Source organism: Charadrius vociferus, unplaced genomic scaffold, assembly GCF_000708025.1.
Source record: "Charadrius vociferus isolate BGI_N301 unplaced genomic scaffold, ASM70802v2 scaffold198, whole genome shotgun sequence".
In the NCBI taxonomy this organism is placed as follows: domain Eukaryota; kingdom Metazoa; phylum Chordata; class Aves; order Charadriiformes; family Charadriidae; genus Charadrius; species Charadrius vociferus.
The window spans coordinates 3,335,527-3,354,133 of NW_009649951.1; the positions used below are offsets into that span (position 1 = coordinate 3,335,527).

General features: G+C 37.0%; 1 protein-coding gene across 1 annotated transcript in view; it reads left to right on the forward strand.

The window, feature by feature from the left end:
* The first annotated feature begins 301 nt into the window (after positions 1-301).
* The window catches only part of CNTLN (centlein, centrosomal protein), a 185,215-nt gene continuing 166,909 nt past the window's right edge, over positions 302-18,607 (forward strand). Inside the window, exons 1-4 of the mRNA XM_009891515.1 lie at positions 302-392; positions 475-632; positions 1,064-1,152; positions 13,705-13,789. Coding sequence (XP_009889817.1) covers positions 302-392; positions 475-632; positions 1,064-1,152; positions 13,705-13,789 — 423 coding nt within the window. The remainder of the gene's footprint in view (positions 393-474; positions 633-1,063; positions 1,153-13,704; positions 13,790-18,607) is intronic.

The window sequence follows — 18,607 nt, forward strand, 5'->3', positions numbered from 1 at the left end:
TGATCCCAGTACAGACTCCTGAGGAGCACAGCTTGTAACTAGTCTCCGCTTGGACATTCAACCACTGACCACAACTCTTTTGAGTGTGACCATCCAGCCAGTTCTTTATCCACTGAGTTGTCCATATGTTGAATCCATGTCACTCCGATTTAGAGACCAGGGTATCATGTGGGACAGTGTTAAATGCTTTGCACAAGTCCAGGTAGATGACATTAGTTGCTCTTCCCTTGTCCACTGCTGCTGTAACCCCTTTGTAGAAGGCCACCAAATTTGTCAGGCATGACTTGCCTTTGGTGAAGCCATGTTGGCCACTACCAACCACCTCTTCTTTTCCTATGTGCCTCAGCAGAGTTTCCAGGAGGATCTGCTCTGTGATCTTGCTGGGCATAGAGGTGAGTGGCCTGTAGTTCCCTGGGTCTTTCTTTTTTCCCTTTTTGAAAATAGGGGTTATATTTCCCCATTTCCATTCGGCAGGAACCTTGCCAGACTGCCATGACTTCTCAAAAATGATGGATAGTGGCTTACCAACTTTGTCTGCCAGTTTGACTCCATCTGCAAGTTCCCTCAGGACCAGTGGATGTATCTCATCAGGTCCCATGGACTGTGCAACTTCAGGTTCCTCAGGTGGTCTAGTACTTGATCTTCAGTTCTTCATTTTCCCAGTCCTCACCTTTGCCTTCTGCATTATGGGTAGTGTGGTTGCAGTCTTTACCAGTGAAGACTGAGGCAAAAAAGCCGTTGAGTACCTTGGCTTTGTCTCTATTCAGGGTGACCAGGTCTTCTGTTTCCTTCTGGAGAGGGTCCACATCTTCCCTAGTCTTTCTTTTCTTGCTGACATACTTACAGAATTCAGAATTCTGTATGGTTAAAACTTTGTTTATTCAAGAGAACTGTTTGCTGTGTTTTTTTATTCACAGGACAGTGAATAAAATTGCAGGGAATTCACACTAGAATGGAGATTTTTTTGTAATTGTTTTTTGAAAATGCACTGTATAACTTCTTTGTCTCTAAAAGATGTAGCATACATTTAATGTATTTTTGTCTTTTTTTTCCTGTTTTTAAGGCTGATAAAGAATTTGTGTGGTGTCTGTGGAAACGTCTCCAAGTGTCCAGTCCAGATCTTACTCAAGCTGTCAGCTTGGTTGTGGAAAGGTGAGTTTAAAGATTTAACATGATACAAAAACCAAAACCAACCCCCCACCCATGCCCCTGCTGCTGATACCATATGATCTTTTTAATTGAGAAATATGTAGGATTTTAAAAGTGTATTCCAAAAACTCCATTGTTAAATTTTGTCACGACTACCTAGAACATGTTGCAAGTTTCCTTTTTTGGTATAACTTGAAGGATACCTCAAAATCTGTTTTCACTGAGGTTGCTGTGCTGCCGTTGAATTAAATTTTTAAATTATAAATATACTGCATATTCTGTTTTTCTATTGAAAGAGCAAGAGGAGGTAAATCACGCTTTCTGGTGTCATAAGTGGTTGGATAACAGTTACATGTATAAACTATGTTTACCTGCATTCTTAAAGAAGCAAAAGGCTAAGACATGGTAACAGAAGAGATGACTATGCAGTTTAATGATTACTCCTCTAGGAATATTAATGATGACATTTCCCTCAAGGTACTGACGTATTATCATCTGATTACTATAAAGATTAGTCAATCATCACAATATGTGATTGATTTAGAATGCTAATATTTACAAATTCAGAATTGTTGTAGGCCAAAGACAAGGAGAATGTGGTTAAGTTGGTAATGTGACTGTCAAGATTCAAACAATTCTCTTATGATCAAAAGATTTGTCTGTTCTGTCTCTCAGGGTGCCATGAGCTCCCTCTTTTAAAATGAAAAAGTGGATTCTTTAAAAAGAAAAAATGGATTTTAACTTCTTTAAATGGCTTGCCAGCGTTACTTGGGAAGCTTGTCATAGACCCAGGAGGGGTCCTCGCTCCTCTGGGTTCCTATTCAGTGCTTTGATCTTAAAAGGCATGTTTTGTTTGTTCACATCTTTCCTTTCTGAACTTGATCAGTAAACGTTCTTCCACTTCTGCAAATACAGCATTAAATTCTTTAACTATAGTGTTGTCCCATCTTCTGTATTGCATAAAGCAATGGAAATTTTGTCCAAAAATGGGGTGTGATCATGTAACTAAAGCTAATATTCTAAAGCATTCATATCCAGGGGAAGAAATTGAAGCTGTAAGCACATGCAGCTTGTTTTAAGACGGCTGTTACCTGAGAGTTCACATGTGATCACCAGTGATGATGTCAAATAATTTCTGGCTCTGTTCTGGGACACTTGCCTGCAGAGAGTATTAGCTTGGCTTTTAGGACAGTGTACTGCTTTCACATGCTTGCATGTTTTGATTTGGGGAGTAAATTTAATATATGAGGAAGACTTAGGTAGAGATTTCCAGCATCCCTCATTTATGTTGAAATGTAGATTCTTACTGACTTGTTTCATGATAAAATTTGGTTGTGTTTTCATGAGGACGGTGGTGGTAGTATCGATCTTCCTTCTTCAAACATTAAAAAAATGCAAGAACCGCTTAAAATACATAAATATACTATTTAATCTGTGTAAACATATACTATGCGTATATAAGCATATTTAAAACATAAAAAAATTGTTTTGCCTTAATCACATTTTACAGATAGCTGAACAATGTGGAAATTCTTAGCTCTTTCACATGAAGCTTAATAAGGTGGAGATAGAGGTGTTCAGGCTTATTCACATTTTTTATTTTTGTTGCATATAAAAAATAATCAGGATATTTGGACAAATTGAAGCATAGAGATGTTAGCAATCACATTTCAATAATGGTGAATTATTTGGAGTTCTTGAATTGTGTGTCTGTATGACATATAGTCTGTCATCTTTTTTTATCTTTCGTCAAATGTAGGAATATTTTTATGCTTGGTAGTTGTCCTTTGCTTTAAATTATTTTATCCTTCATTTAGAACAGAAATTGATGATTGTGCGTGCATTGTCCTGATTGACACAATTGACATGGGGCTCTTAGATACCACCTTGATGCCCACAAGCATGATACTGAGCTGATTTTTTTTTTACAATGGTAGGAGATGTTTGTGAAACCCTTTCAATGTAGTGTTCAGCCTATCAGAAGACTTGCTACAGAAATCTGGTGTATAATCATAGTCTATTATATAAGAAGGTAAAGATATATTCTATGTATGTGCTTTGCACTTTGTGTAGAGGCTGGTGGTTGGTACTCTTATGTGAAAGCGTGACAACATACTTCTGTTGAGGTGCTTGTCTGTTTTTTTTATGTGCTCTCTTCTTTCAGAAGAACACTAATAATTTAGAGCACTTCTCTTGAACTCAAGGCTATACATCTAGATCATACCTTTCCCATGCTTCTCAGAGTTATGGAATTAAGAAAGAAGAAATTGCTTCCACAGCATCTTTTTAGATGTTACCATTACCCTAGAGAATCTTGGAACAGGTTTTGATAAAACCCATTCAGTGCATAGGAGTTTTATTAATCATGACTTTGAACTTTGGAGTTGCTTTGATATGACAGATGGAGCAATAGTGTGTATTTTTCTCTTTAATTGATGTATCTTCATCTCTTTTGCCTGAGAATGGTCTAATTGCTGCTTTGGAAATAATTTCTAGCCCAGCTTTACCTGTGAATCTTCTGCAGAACCAAACTACAGCCCTGTATATTCTCTCCCAACTTTTCCAGCTACAACTTTCCATAATCTTTTCTGAAATAGCTTGTGTTTCATGACTGTACCTCCTCAAACTATCATCCTTTCAGAAAAGTTTTTGTCTTATTCCCTACCTTCTAGCAGTAAATGTTATTATTTTTTTGAATATTGCTATATTGTCATTTTTTTTCAGTTCCAATAGGTTGATTAGATTTCCAGAGAATCTGCTACCTAGCACTGCTACTGCCTGGAAAACTACAGGACAAGTGATTTTTCTGGCTTTGTTAATCTAGGAAAAGTATGTGGTTCTTAAGGGTGAAGAGATGGGATTACCAAGTAACAGTTAGAAGCAACATGCTTCCTGAAGCACGTCACTTGGCAGATCTGTGCTACTCACAGCCTATTTTTCTATATTTTACATGGTTGTATCAGACAACAGCTAGAAACTGAATATTTACACTAAAATCTGATAAAAAACACCTTAAGTCTTCTTAGACTTTTTTCCCTTCTTATCTATTAGGAACAACATTGACCCAGTTGTATTGAAGTTGATAATGTTTTCCATCTTGCCCTGGCATACTAGGAGATTTTCAAATAGATACAGACAGAATGAAATGGATTTAAACCTTTTGTTGTTTCTGCTTGTGACATTGATACCACCAGTGTTTGCATAACTTAATTTTTCAGTGTGTTCTTTCGACCAAAAATTCCACGGCCAAGAAACTTTCAGCGTCCACCAGGTCTTTGTTATAGACTACTTGAGATCGGAAGCCAGGTACATAATGGAAGCAGGCAGAATCTCAGAAAGTGTAGTCGTGTGTATCCCAGGTCATATATAGAATGAACCAAACGATATAGTCCAGTGGATTTCAGTCTTTAAATTGAGGAAAGCAACAGCCAGACTTTCTTCAGGAGGTTACAGTGACAGGAATAAAAAGAGGCAGGTGTGAAAGAACAAAATGTTCATTTACAACCTTGTACACCATGGATCTGTGATGAAGAAAAAAAGAAATTAGGAAAGATTGAGTGGGCAGTACTAGCCATACAGTCAGATAAACTATATTTGTAGCATTAATTTATATTTGTAGCATTTGACAATTCCTTATAGTATCTTTGTCTCAAATAAACCAGGAAAATGTAAAAGGCATTATTTGAGGGACATAGTGGGGAGTTAATAGTAGGTTTCTATTATTTGTCTGCTATTTTGAAGCGCTTTCATGGTCCCAAAATAGAAGTTTGCCTGCCCTAAAATTGTAAAAATGTAGCTGGTACCTTTTTATGGCTGTGCTGTTGATTCCTGCAATACACCAATGATATTTCACTTTTCAGCAGTCTTTGCAGTTCTTGCTGGATAACTGTAACTATATTCCCATTTTAATATTCAGATATAAACAAAAAATTATCTTTACTGTGCAAATGAGAAATGCCTTTGGGATATGTAAAAGCCTCCAGGTATTTTCAAACAAGCCATTGTAAAAGTACTACTCATGTTAGTATACTTTCTAGCTACTTTAAATACTATTGATCTCAGTATTATGTAAAGAGCATGCTATTTCTAGTTCACTGCCTTTTGAAACATTTTTTTTTTTTGATGATGAGTTAAAAAAAAAAGTGCTAGAAAGTATCTTTTACAGGTGAATGCATGTGCAAACTCAAATAGAGTTAGGGTTCAGATGAGAGTGTCAAAGGTTTTGAAATATTTTTGTAAACTTTGAGAGCTCTCCTTTAAGACTTTTCTCATATAATACATGAAATCTTGACAGGTCAACTGACTCTAATTTTCCTCTAGGGCTTCTAGCTGACTCCTTTCCTTTCTTCTGGAAGGGAGATGTAGCAGGATCCACTAATGATTAAATTGTGGCAGTGATACAAAACTTGGTAGGTGTAAATGGGGATTGTATTACATTAGATGATACCATTGCAGATAGTTACATTTGGCAAGCTTGCCTTACATAAATGTTTTCCCACACCTAAATTCCAAGCGTGCTATTTCTTGATTATCTTGTTTGTATCTTAACAAAGAGCAAGAATGGATTTATTATTTCAGGCCACTCAAAGAAATAGTGGCAACCTGAGTGTCAGTGCCAGTGATTAAGAGAGAGTTTTGTTGTTATTCCTACTCGGGAGTTGCATCTGTCTAAAGGTGTACAAATAGACAAAAACATGGCAGAAGAGCAAGTGACGAGAAATAACCATAGAATTTTTGGAAAAGTAATCACAGGAACTTGTGATGTGGTTTGCTACATCCTGTAAATAGTAAACTGTGGAAGAAGCATTAAACAGGTTGACATAGATTCCTCACTGACTGATGATATATTTATGTACTAAAAATGACAAGTACTTCCATGTAAAAGGGTAAGTGAATGTACTGTATGAATAAGCAATATAGATTGCTGATGTTAATTGAAAAATAATTAAAAAACCTGTATCTTGCATCTTTTGAAGGGATGATAAATAGCTTGCAAAAGTTTTCTTAAACCACTTACCATTTTACCCTTGTGCGAATTAACAGGAAACAGAATGACAGAAAAACAAGGAAGTAAACAAGATCTAACACATTTTTAAAGGCCATTACCATTTTGTCACTCTGAGTTTAAAATAGAGTGGACTCCCTAGTTATTTTCAATCAATAAAGTGGACAGAATAATAGAGCATAAGAGTACAACCTTTCTATGTAAGGTCAAATAATTGTGATTTTCTACAGTTGATGAAAGTTTAATATCCTGTTTCATTAAAAATTCTCAGAACATTGAACATAAGTCAACATTCCATGGAGAAGAAGGTATTATGCAGCTTGCATGTGTGCATATCTGCATATCGGAGCACAAAATATTGACATGATAATTGCAGTCAAGCCTGATTGAACAGCGGCCTCTGGGAATTCAGCTGGTGTTGTACCAACTGGATGGCTGCTCAGGACACAGTTTGAAATGCGAGGTGCAAGTTAGCACTTTATTCAGCACAGGCAGGCATCATTTAAAAATCCTTGGGGGAAACCCTGGTGATGTGCAGATGTTAAAGCAGTCTGTTCTGAAGTGCTGATATTTTGAACACTGTAAGAGACTTGCGTATTTGAGATGAAAAATGTTTGCAAAATTATTAGGGAAAATTGTCACTATTTTCTTTACTACTCTAGTGTAAAAATATGTTTTGTATTTTATGTACATTGCTTAAAATAAGAGGCTTTAATAAATTGTTTAATGAATTAAATCAATCAAGTTAAAGATGCAGGAAAAATTACATTTCTGTATGATGCTTTTCCATTTTGATACATATAATGAAAGATAGAACTGTCTATTAATAACTTACTAAGGAAATAATTTCATTTTATAATTGTTCTTTAATTAGTTCTTAAATAATTTTTGTAAAGAAACAAAAATAGGCATATGCAATTTTGCTATAGAAAATAACTGCTGCCTTAGAAAAGGGCAAAATGTGTGGTATCGGTTTAAATTCTTTTTTGCTCCACGCTTTCTGCACCTTTTAAAAGTACTGTTTGTAAGTATTAAAGGAAAAAAAATTCTAATGTGCATCAATTATAATTCATTGTGAAGTATAAGGATCTTCTAGAATCTGAGGTGAAAATAAGCTCTTTATTAAATGAAAACTAGCTTTTTTTTAATATCTTAATAGCTACACGGAAACACAGTAAGGTTTCTGGTTGGAAGATTAAGGCATAGGCTCTGATTCTGCGAAGCACTGACTGTGCAACCACAGGGATGTGGCTCTACACAGTAAATTACAATATTGGTGCCATATTTACTGTAACTTTGACCGTCTGTGCTCTACAACCTCACTTTGCACGTGGGCAATTCATTATCTATTTAATACCAACATTGAATGTATGCACTTGTGTAAGTCTGTCTGTAAAATAGTTGGAAGTTGGAAGATCAGCAGAGATTATCATCAAATTAAATGCTGTGTCACACAAGCTGATATTTTGTAGCCTTTCCAGTTCTGTAGCCCTTTAGATTAAAAGAAATATCTTTCAAAAGCAACAATATTTCTAGAAGCAATTTATTTTTAGTTATATAGGTAGACTGTTAAAATATAGCCTTTTTTCTTTTACCTCACAGCCCAAACTTTGCTGTGTAACCTTAACTTTCTTAGCTATCTAAGGCCAAATTTATAGATGCATTTGTGTTTTTTTTTTTTTTTTTAAATTCTGATGTTTGTAAAGCTGAAAGAACATATTCCATGAAATGTGTAAACGGCAAATTCAATTTATTAGTTGAAATTATTTTCATTTAATTGATGTAAAAATGACATAATTATATACAACTCTGAATTACTTTTTCTTGACAAATGATTAATTGCTTGACTGATTAAGACCTGTGTTAGGATACAACATGCCTCTTTTCCCAGGCTGTTTTTGCTGAAGATTTTAGGTAGCATGGTGTTTTATAAACTTCAACAAACTTCTGTTTTTTAAAAACTTAAGATTTTTGTAGTGCGTATTCTGTTTTTGTACCTCACTCATAGTTAAATGTTTCCTCATAGTCTAATGCTTCATTTTTGATAAACCATTAAAAATGCCAAACCTCAAAAATATTACCTATCGTGTTGTGTAGAGTATAGCATATCATAGCATAGAGTATAGCATAACATTTTATGAAAAAAATCATAACACAGGAAAAGTGTTAAGCTGCTCTCTCAGTTTCTTCATTTTTGTGGGAAGCTAAATCTTGATAATCTTTGCGGCTAAATACATCTGTGTTAAACATTTAAAGTAGGTAGTACTCACGGGAAAAACTGATTGGAGCTTAAAACTTGTACAAATTGACAGCCTCTCTTCACTCCATTTTTCATCCTAAAGAAGTCTGCAAATATTCTTAGCTCACATCATTATTGCTCATCAGTGGTTCTAATTAGCTAAACAGGAGTTTGTCTCAGTCATTGATCATCATCAGCTTCTTGACAGTGCCTGAATTTTTTTTCCCTCATATTCCAGTGGACTTTTAAAAATATATTGTAAATACATAGCAGCTCAATTAATAAAGTCAGCTGAAGACTTTCCTTAATATTTGTTACCCTTCAAAAAAAGAGGTGATTGCTGCAATTCTTACCAAGTCTCATTTCAAGATGCAAGCGCAGATCCAAATCTAAGTTCCAGTTAGTCATACTACCTTGAGTGTCTGTGGGGAACTGTCCTGTAATGAGGATTGGAAGCTGTCCTATGCCACCAGGAGAAGCTGCTGATAAAGTACCATATGAGGTTTCAATTTATGCTTTAGGCTTCTGACAACATCCATGGTGTGAATAAATTTTTATAATTAGGATTTTTTTCTTTAGCTATGGGTGGTAACTGGTGAAACAATTTTGGGGGGCATTACCACAACCTGTTCTATCCAGACAGTTTGAAAGAAAACCTCAGAAAGGCAAAAAAACTTGAATTTACTTTAGACTTTTCCTACTCATTAAGATGAGCAACCTGGTCTAGTGGAAGGTGTCCCTGCCCATGGCAGGGGGGTTGGAACTAGATGATCTTTAAGGTCCCTTCCAACCTAAACCATTATATGATTCAGTGATGATAGATCTGTATTTATTAACTTTGTTCCTTGAGAGCTTTGTTCTAAAGACTGTTTGACTGAGCATTAGATAAACAAGTAAGATACTGCATTGAACTAGAAGTGCACTTTGAACCATTGGTTAGTGTGTGCCTGTGTTACAGGCACATTTTTGCTTTAACAGAGGTCTGTTTTTTCTCTCCATTCCCAGACTTTATTCGTCAAACCTCTTTCATGCTGCCTGGTCCTTTATAAGGTCACAGGGCTGCATAAATTCTTCACTACCAATAATAAACCAAAATTAGATGTGCACACTATTTTTCAGTTTTCCAGACCAGTTTGTTCTTCTGCTTGGTTCTTGGCTGGTTTATTTACTTTCTTCCCATTCTGTCTTTAAAATTAAAACAAGCAAACAAACAAACCTACAAAAAACCAAAACAAAACCTCACAACTGTAGAGTTCTTTTGAGCAATACTTTGGGAAATCTGCCTGACCCATCAGGTTTTCAGATCAATTAATCCATTAGAAAACAAGATTAGTAAATGTTTAAGTGATGATTGCATAGCTGAGTTAAGAGACTAGTTACATATCTAGTATTTATGTTTAATTTGGCCTCACTTTTAAAAAAGGCTGACTTTGTGAAAGGAGATGGTGGTTAGAGGAACTGGGAAGACAATGGCATATTGTGGATGTTGGATATAGAATCATAGAATGGTTTATGTTGGAAGGGACCTTAAAGATCACCTAGTTCCAACCACCCCTGCCATGGGCAGGGACACCTCCCACTAGAGCAGGTTGCTCAAAGCCCCATCCAGCCTGAACAACTCTAGGGACAGGGCATCCACAACTTCTCTCGACAACCTGTTCCAATGCCTCACCGCCCTCAGAGTGAAATTTTTTCCTAATATCTATTCTAAATCTCTCCTCTTCCAGTTTTAAGGTATTACTCCTCGTCCTATCACTACATGCCTTTGTAAAAAGCCCCTCTCCAGCTTTCTTGTAGACTCCCTTTAGGTACTGGAAGGCTGCTATAAGGTCTTCCCAGAGCCTTCTCTTCTCCAGGCTGGATAACCCAAACTCTCTCAGCCTGTCTTCATAGCAGAGGTGCCCCAGCCCTCTGATCATCTTTGTGGCCCTCCTCTGGATCCAGTCCAATAGGTCCATGACTATGCTGAGGACTCCAGAGCTGGATGCAGTACTCCAGGTGGGGTCTCACGAGAGTGGAGGGTGAGAATCACCTCCCTTGATCTGGTGGGCACACTTGTCTTGATGCAGCCCAGGATGTGGTTGGCCTTCTGGGCTGTGAGTGCACGTTGCCGGCTCACGTTGAGCTTCTCGTCCACCAACACCCCCAAGTCCTTCTCCTCAGGGCTGCTCTCAATCCCTTCTCCACCCAGCCTGTATTTGTGCGTGGGATTGCCCTGACCCAGGTGCAGGACCTTGCACTTGGCCTTGTTGAACTTCATAAGTTGACACAGGCCCACCTCTCCAGCCTGTCCAGGCCCCTCTGGATAGCATCCCTTCCCTACAGTGTGTCAACTGTGCCATGCAGCTTGGAGTCATCAGCAAATTTGCTGAAGGTGCACTCAATCCCACTGTCTGTGTCACCGACAAAGATGTGAACAGCACTGGTCCCAGTACTGACCCCTGAGGAATGCTGTATAGAATGAGTGGTTAAAGCAATGATTTAATTTATGTAGAAATATAAAATAAAAATAACTGAATTAAAATGGAGAGGGAAGTACATCAGTGTGGGAAGAAAGTATGGATAGGTCATGTAAGGCAGTGGTTAAGGTCCTGATACTTTTGAGGCCAGAGGGAATGCTGTTTAGTGGTTCATGGGGCTATGTGTGTGTGTATTTTATTGTATGATTCTGTCTGTGTCTATGCCTTACTATTCTAAGTACTTCATAGTAAAGACCTGCTTTACTTTTTGTCTTTTGATGGTCTTAAAATTTTGGATCAAGGAATTATGCATGTGTCTGATCTTAAATTAAATTTTCTAGCTGTAATTAAGACCTGAGGAAACTTGGAGTGTCATAATGCTTACAGTTTAGATATAGATCAATATAGGTCCATCACTTCCTTAGGTAGATTGTAGTGGAACGTGCTTATGGAGAGAGATATCTTCTTCCCAAATTGTTTGGGTTTTGTGTACTGCAAGTGTTATCTTTGAAAAAGGATAATTGTTGATAGCCATTAAGGACCCCACCGCAAAATACTTAGTTATGAAGAAACATTGATATTTTTATACTGGAGCAGTTTTTGGTTCATTTAAGTTGTGGAATAATGTACAGTACCTATCATGACTAGTATGCCTGTTTCAGGAACATGCACAAACTTCTGTGGTAAGTATTTTACAAATAATCTCCTCACAAACATTTTTCCTTACTAACTCCTAATTTTTAAAGTTGTCCAGTATGTTTTAGTACAAAGTTTTATGAGCTTATCAGAAAGTCTTTTACCATTTCTTAAAATCTGACTGAGAATGTGATTTCTGTAAACTAGTTACGCATTGTGAACAGGGTGGCTCAGTTTCATTAACTGTCATGTGTTATGAAACCTGTTTGTTGTTTTATCTCTTGTGCTTCCTTTTTTGTATTTAGTTTTTTTTCCAAAGGACATCACAGAGTAACCTTTGGAATACATCAGATGACTTCATATTTGCATGGATCTCCATAATTGCAGTCTCTACTTAGTTCATTTTTAGTAGGTGTTAAAAGTGAAACTAAGAAAAACTGGTTGTACTATGTATTTCACTGCTTATGCCTTCCTAGCAACCTATCATGACAATTCCTTGATGCTTCTGATTGCAGATGATCAGATGCTTTGAGATCAGGATCTGATGTGCATTTTTGTTAAGTTTCTGTCTCCGTTAAAATGTTAAATACCTTTCAGACATTAAATGTCTTTTGGAATACTCATTGAATATTCATGGTTTCACTTTTCTCTGCTCGTTACAGCTCCTGAATTATTTTCTTCATGGAAGTAGTTTTTTTTAATGCCATACAACTGCTTGAGATTCCATATATTTTTGTTTCTCCTAGCTAAGTGTAATTTAAATACATATCTTTTCAGCTACGTTTTTCTTAGTTTTCTTCCAGTTGCACAACAGATCAACACTGCTGTATTTGCAGTAGGAGAGTGCTACTTACAGTTATGATACCTTGAGACCTCAGTTTCCAAAAGCCTTGCTTCAAATTCCTTACCATTTTTATTTAATTCTTTATTTACTGAAGATCAGATTAGATATTTTAGCAGTCACAGAAGTTTATTTAAGAAAACCATATCGGATGGCCTGTGGGGACAATGTGGTTTAGCCTTTAAAATCACCAATAACAGCAGAATCTGCAGTAATGCATAATAGTGGAGAAAAAGAATTGTCCATATATCTGCTGCCCTTATTGGTCTCTGTTACAAAATACTTCAGGAGATTCAGCCTTTTATGCACAGCTGCATAGTCTCATCCACTTCTGATCCAATTCACAGACTCATGGGTACCACTTTTCCATTCCCTTCCACCTCGGAACATTTCCATTTTGGTAGAGCAAAAGTTGTGCAAGTAGGATTCTCTGACTTCTAGAGGTAGCTTATATCCAGCCAATATGGAAGTTTACTGTATTGTGAGAGCAAGGATAACCTGAATCAGTTTCTGCTTCTCTGTCGCCTGTGGTGCTGGGGGTGCCTGAAGTATTTGGCGATTTTTAGGCAATATACATTTCTCAGACCTTTTATCGCAGATATATATGATAAGAACCCTGTCTTGTGCTGAGGAATCTCTGTGTATCCTTATTCTCACAACATTTGTTTTCTTTCTGCCTAAAACAGAAGCCAGTAAGGGCATCAACATTTAAAACTCAGTCAAGAAACAGAATAGCGATGAGATGAGGTGTTTTTTTAAACAAAGTGTTAGTGACTCATCAGCTGGTTTTCTACAAAGTGTTGTAGAGATGATTATAGCCCTGAACTTATTAACCACATAGAGAGGCTCTGTTTGTCCCTGTTGACCAAGCTTCTGAGCTGTCTTGTTTTTTACCCCTGGTAGAAGTTACAGGTTCTGTCCCTGTGAAAGATCATAGAGTAGTTACCTGTAATGTTCAAAACTGTTGTTTCAGACATAGGAATGCCATGTAGCTGACAGCAGGACTTCACAAACCCAAGCAGCTTAATGGCTTTACATTGTCAAGAAGGGAAGAGAGTGTTTTGCTCAGTCTGTGGACAAGTACACTTCCTGCATGTGGGAAAAAATGAGACAGATAATTTCAGCTGGTTAAAAATGTGTTTTAAGACCTCTTGCTTCTGTTTCTTTTTGAACAAAGTTGTGTTAGCTGTTTACAGATGTAATTTGCTGTCACTTGCCATATGCTCCCTGATTAATTCTGCAAGGCCTGTCAGCTTCAGATAATTTAATTTTCTGTGCTTTAAAATGACATTCATTATCAGGACATGAAAAATTCAAATGATTAACTGCAAATTATGACTAATAAAGTGTCTATTTTTTTTTTGTTTGTTTCCAGAGAAAAGCAGAAAGCTGAAGTCAAGGACAGAAGGGTTTTAGAGATTTTGCAAGCCAAAGACAGCAAAATAGAAACCCTAGAACAGGTTTGTGTTATGTTTATATAGAGCAGTTAAGAAAACTTCTATCACTGACATCAAATTTATATTTCCTAAGATGTGAAAATGGTTTGCTGTTGTGTTTTAAGGTGAAAGTTGCAGATGATTCAAAAATCATAACCTTCTGATAAAGTATTAATTAAACTGTTCTGAGTTGTTCAAAGAGTTGACCTTTAACCTAAAAAGTTCCATGTTTTTAGGTGAAACTTCTTCTGAAAAGTTTTATCAACTCATTGCCTTATTTTGCCTAATGGGCTAATCTAAACTTGGATTTTAATGTAAACATAGAACTTTCTAGGTCTGCAACATGCCCATGGTTTGGAAAGATTTGCCATCCTGACAAATAAAAAAATAAAACATTTCTAGAGTAATGAGGACTAAACATGTAGTAAAAACAGTACAGATAAGCATTTTAGTGTTACTAACCTGTAACAATATTTGTTAACAGTTAGCATGAACTATAAAACAATACTGACAAGTCCAAAATGTCATACTTAAGTCTTACATCTATTGGACTGGTTACTACTCAAAACTGATTGCTGTGTATCAGTAAAAAAAATCTAAATGAAACCCATGTATTGCACAAAGCCATTGGTGAAACTGAGGAAATATGAGCACATTTTCTAAAAATGAAGATAATTATTTGAAAAGTAATCAAGGCTTTTGAACCCTTCATAGTGTTTGAAATGCACTACTTATGAAATCCAACGCTAACAAATGCTAAATAAACACAAGAGAACAATAAACATTGCACCTTTCTTTTCTCCATAAACGTCAAATACCTTCTCAAGACTGAGGAGAACAGAATGTGCTTTTCCTGTTATTAAGGATATTAATAAGAAAAAAGTCATTATCAGATCAAGTGTGATATGGAAGGAGAGAAAAAGAGTTAGAATTACTTCACAGATAATAAAGCTGATAGCAAAAACACAGACAGAGATAGAAGGTGTGCTTTCAGATGTCTAAATACCTCAGTTCCTGGGATTAAAAGGTTGACTGACACATAGTTTTTTGTAGAATCACAGAATGGTTGAGGTTGGAGGTCATCTGCTCAAGCAGGGAGACCTAGAGCCAGCTGCCCAGGACCATATCCAGACAGCTGTTGAATATCTCCAAGGAGGGAGACTCCACAATTTTCCTGGGCAACCCATGGCAGTGCTTAGTCACCCTCAGAGTGGAAAAGTATTTCCTGATGTTCAGAGGGAACCTCCCGTGTTTCAGTTTGTGCCCATTGCCTCTGGTCCTGATGCTGGGCACCACTGAGAAGAGCCTGGCTCTTTCTTCTTTGCATCCTCCCTTCAGGTATTTATATACATTGATGAGATTCCCCCTGAGCCTTTTTTTCTCCTAGCTGAAAAGTCCCAGCTGTCTCAGCCTTTCCTTGTAGGAGAGATGCTTCAGCATCTAAATCATCTTTCTGGCCCTTAGCTGGACTCTTGCCTGTAGCTCCGTATCTCTCTTGTACTATGGAGCGTAGAACTGCACACAGAACTCCAGGTATGGCCTCACTAGTGCTGAGTAAAGAGAAAGCTTCTCCTCTTTCAACCTGCTGGCAATACTTTGCCTAATGCAACACAGGGGTACCATTTGCCATCTTTGTCACAGTGGTACTTTGCTGGCTTATGCTCAACCTGTTGTCTGTCAGGACCCCCAGGTCCTTTTCTGCCAAACTGCTTTCCAGCTGGGCAGCCCCTAGTGTGTCTTGGTGCATAGACCCAGCATAAAAGGTCGCATGGGGTTGTTCCTCCTGCGTGCAGAACTTTTCATTTCCCGTTATTGAATTTCATAAGGTTCCTTTCAGCCCATTTCTCCAGCCTGTCCAGCTGCTGAACAGCAGCATGACCCTCTGGTGTATAGCCACTCCTCCCAGTTTTGTGTCATCAGCAAACTTGCTCAGGGTGTGCTCTGTCCTATCATCCAGATCACTAGTGAATTTTCTCACACTTCTGATGGCCTTCACTAGGGTCTGGCTTGAATTGGGGTAAGTTGTGTAGCCTGTGGTGTAAACTCAGTTTTCCAGACGTTACCTACTTTTGGTTTATTCAAAATAAACCTGGTACACCTGCTGGCTGATGAGAAACCCCACTGAAATGAAGTTATTCATCCTTTTATTTTGTGTTAGAGCAGTGTCTGGAGTTTCTGTGTGTTGTCATGTCCTCATGGCTGTAGATGTGATTTGTAATGTGTCTGGTGCATGCATGTACATCAATTTTTATAAGCCAGCAATGCACTATTATTCCTGCATTTCTATCCTATCCTTAGCTGGAAGAGAAAATACCTGTGTTTATAAGAAGTATAAGTTTATAAGAAGTTTATAAGAGTTGGTGTGCAGTAATGTGCTTTTAAGAAGGGCTGCCTGCTGTGACAGCTTCTGAACCTGCAATGTGCATCTCCATGAGATTGCTCTCTGTGGTGTCAGATCAATTTCAGAAGCTGAAATTGAAATTGATCAGAAATCTGAAATTGGTTGTGTGATACAGTTACCATCTGGAAGTGGAGAGAGGCTGAAAATGTAACTAGAATCAAGGAAAAGTGGCAGCCGTGAAAGGAGTGAATGCTTGGCACCAAGATGGGAGGAGGACAGAAGCTGCTTGTCTGATGATTGTCACAACTTTAGTGTGTGTTGTAATACAGCTCCTTCAAATAGCTTCCCTTAGAGTATCATTGACTCGAGGGGGTGTGTGTGTGTGTGAAGGGCACCAGATGGTGCCAACGGCCATTCCTGCATATAAAAGCTGTGTATGAAGGTAGTGTCACTCTGACCTTCTTGCCTTATTCATTGGCTGGGATGCCACAGGATTGAAACAAGTCAGGGATCATTTTCTGAGTTTTTGGAGTGGTTTTGGTGGTTTGGTAGTCAAAGATGAGTTGGCATAGACAGCAATGTAGTAAGGAGCATTGTCATTTATGTTGTTTTCCTGGATTTGTCCTTTCTTTGTTGAGTTAAGGAGAAAAAGATATTATTTCTGTAATTAACATCCAAATAGGTTGCTTATGAAACCGTGAGTTTTGACAGTAATGACAATGAATGTTTTTTTGTGTAATGTATAGACAGCAAGACTTCAGGGCTGCCTATTGCAGTTTACCAATCTGTTATGTCTAGAAAGGTGAGATTATCCAGTCGTCTCTTCCGTTGTTTTTCCCTTCCCCTTCACACATCATACAGAGATATCAGTTGCAACTATATCATTTGTTACACGGTATTTATTTACTAGGAATTTCTGGGTAGCCACCAAACAGCTGATTGTATGCATGTACGCTGAGTAAGGGAAAAAAGGCAAATAAATGATGTATCTCATACTTCGACATGTATGTAAGCTGATATTGCTGCCAGAAACAAAACCCTAGAAGAAGAACATGAGATAATCCTTATTCTCTTGTATTCTGCTTAGACTTTGTCTTGACAGGCTTAAGAACCCTTTTAAAATTACTGTAAATAAGAAAGCATATCTCCTCGCCCTAGGTGAGATGCATGTAGTTATTTAATATTGAGAGCTAAATTAGCTTTATTTGTAATGAAAGATTTCAACTGTTTGAAGGGTTTCCATTTTAATGGATGTTACTGAAAATCAACTAAAATAATTAATCTAGAAATTTATGACTGAGAAGTAATATAGTCTTTCTTCACTTTTGTATATCCTAAACGGGGAAAAAAAGTGCTCAAATATTCATGAGAACAGGAGCTGTGGCTTTAAGGGTAAAAATCAGTGTAAATCACAGGTTTGCAAAACTTCTGCTGTCTAATGTCTTTGGAACAGAGTATGTGCAGTAAACTTTTATGTCCTTTAGTGTGACTTCAGTCTGTTGCCCAAATTACAATGGTGTAATCTTCAGTTTTAGATAAATGTATAGATCTTTTTTCTTGCCATGAGTTTATTGCATAACTGCATATTTTGTTAAATATTTTAAGTAGGAAATAATATGGATCATTAAAAAATGTACAATTCAAAGGTTCAAATAAATATGGTACTTATTAAAGCACTTAAGGTTTTTTTCGTATATTATTGCACATAAATTCAATACAAAATGTATTGTATCGGAGTTTTTCATTGTATTTTTCCCTTTGTTCTTTCTTTTTTGAAATTCCTGTCCTTGTAATTGGTTGATTGGTAACTTTTGGTCTTGATATTCACAGCTGTGCCTCATCTGGCATATACATATTTGTTCGAAATGCTGTGTGGTAAATATCTTACTCCTTTGAGGCTGGTGGCTAGATTGCTATACTGATCTTATTACTGTCACTTTTGGTTTACAAAGTGGCTCAAAACTCTTTTTCTCAGTACTGATGTATCCTTGCCTTATATACATAGTTTCTCTGTTTGTTTCAAGGAAAATAATTTCTAATTGTTGCCTTTAAATGGATAACTCACTATCCTAGAATGTTAAATATTCTTCTGAAGGCTGACTGCTACAGGTACTTGTTTTCGTTCTCCCTTTTGTGTGGAAATATTTCCCGCTTGGTGTATTTAATTTATATGTATGTCTCAAATAGATCTCTGGTGCTTTTTTTTTCTTTTAATATAAGGTGAGGCTTTAGGAAGAATGCGTTAAAATTTTTGAATTTAAACAATTAGTTCAGACAATAATGTGGGAAAAAGGAACTCAGTCTTCTGCCATTCATGAAATAGATAAATTAAAATATCTTCACCTGTTTTCCTTAGGAGATGAAATTAAAGATGTGTAAAAGTAGCAGTAAACCTTTTCTGTCTTCTATAATGTTGTTAATTAATTGGGTTTCAATTTTGATCTGGAAGAACTAAAGCTAATCTTTTTGTCCTAGACCTTGTAACATTTCAGAACCTTATC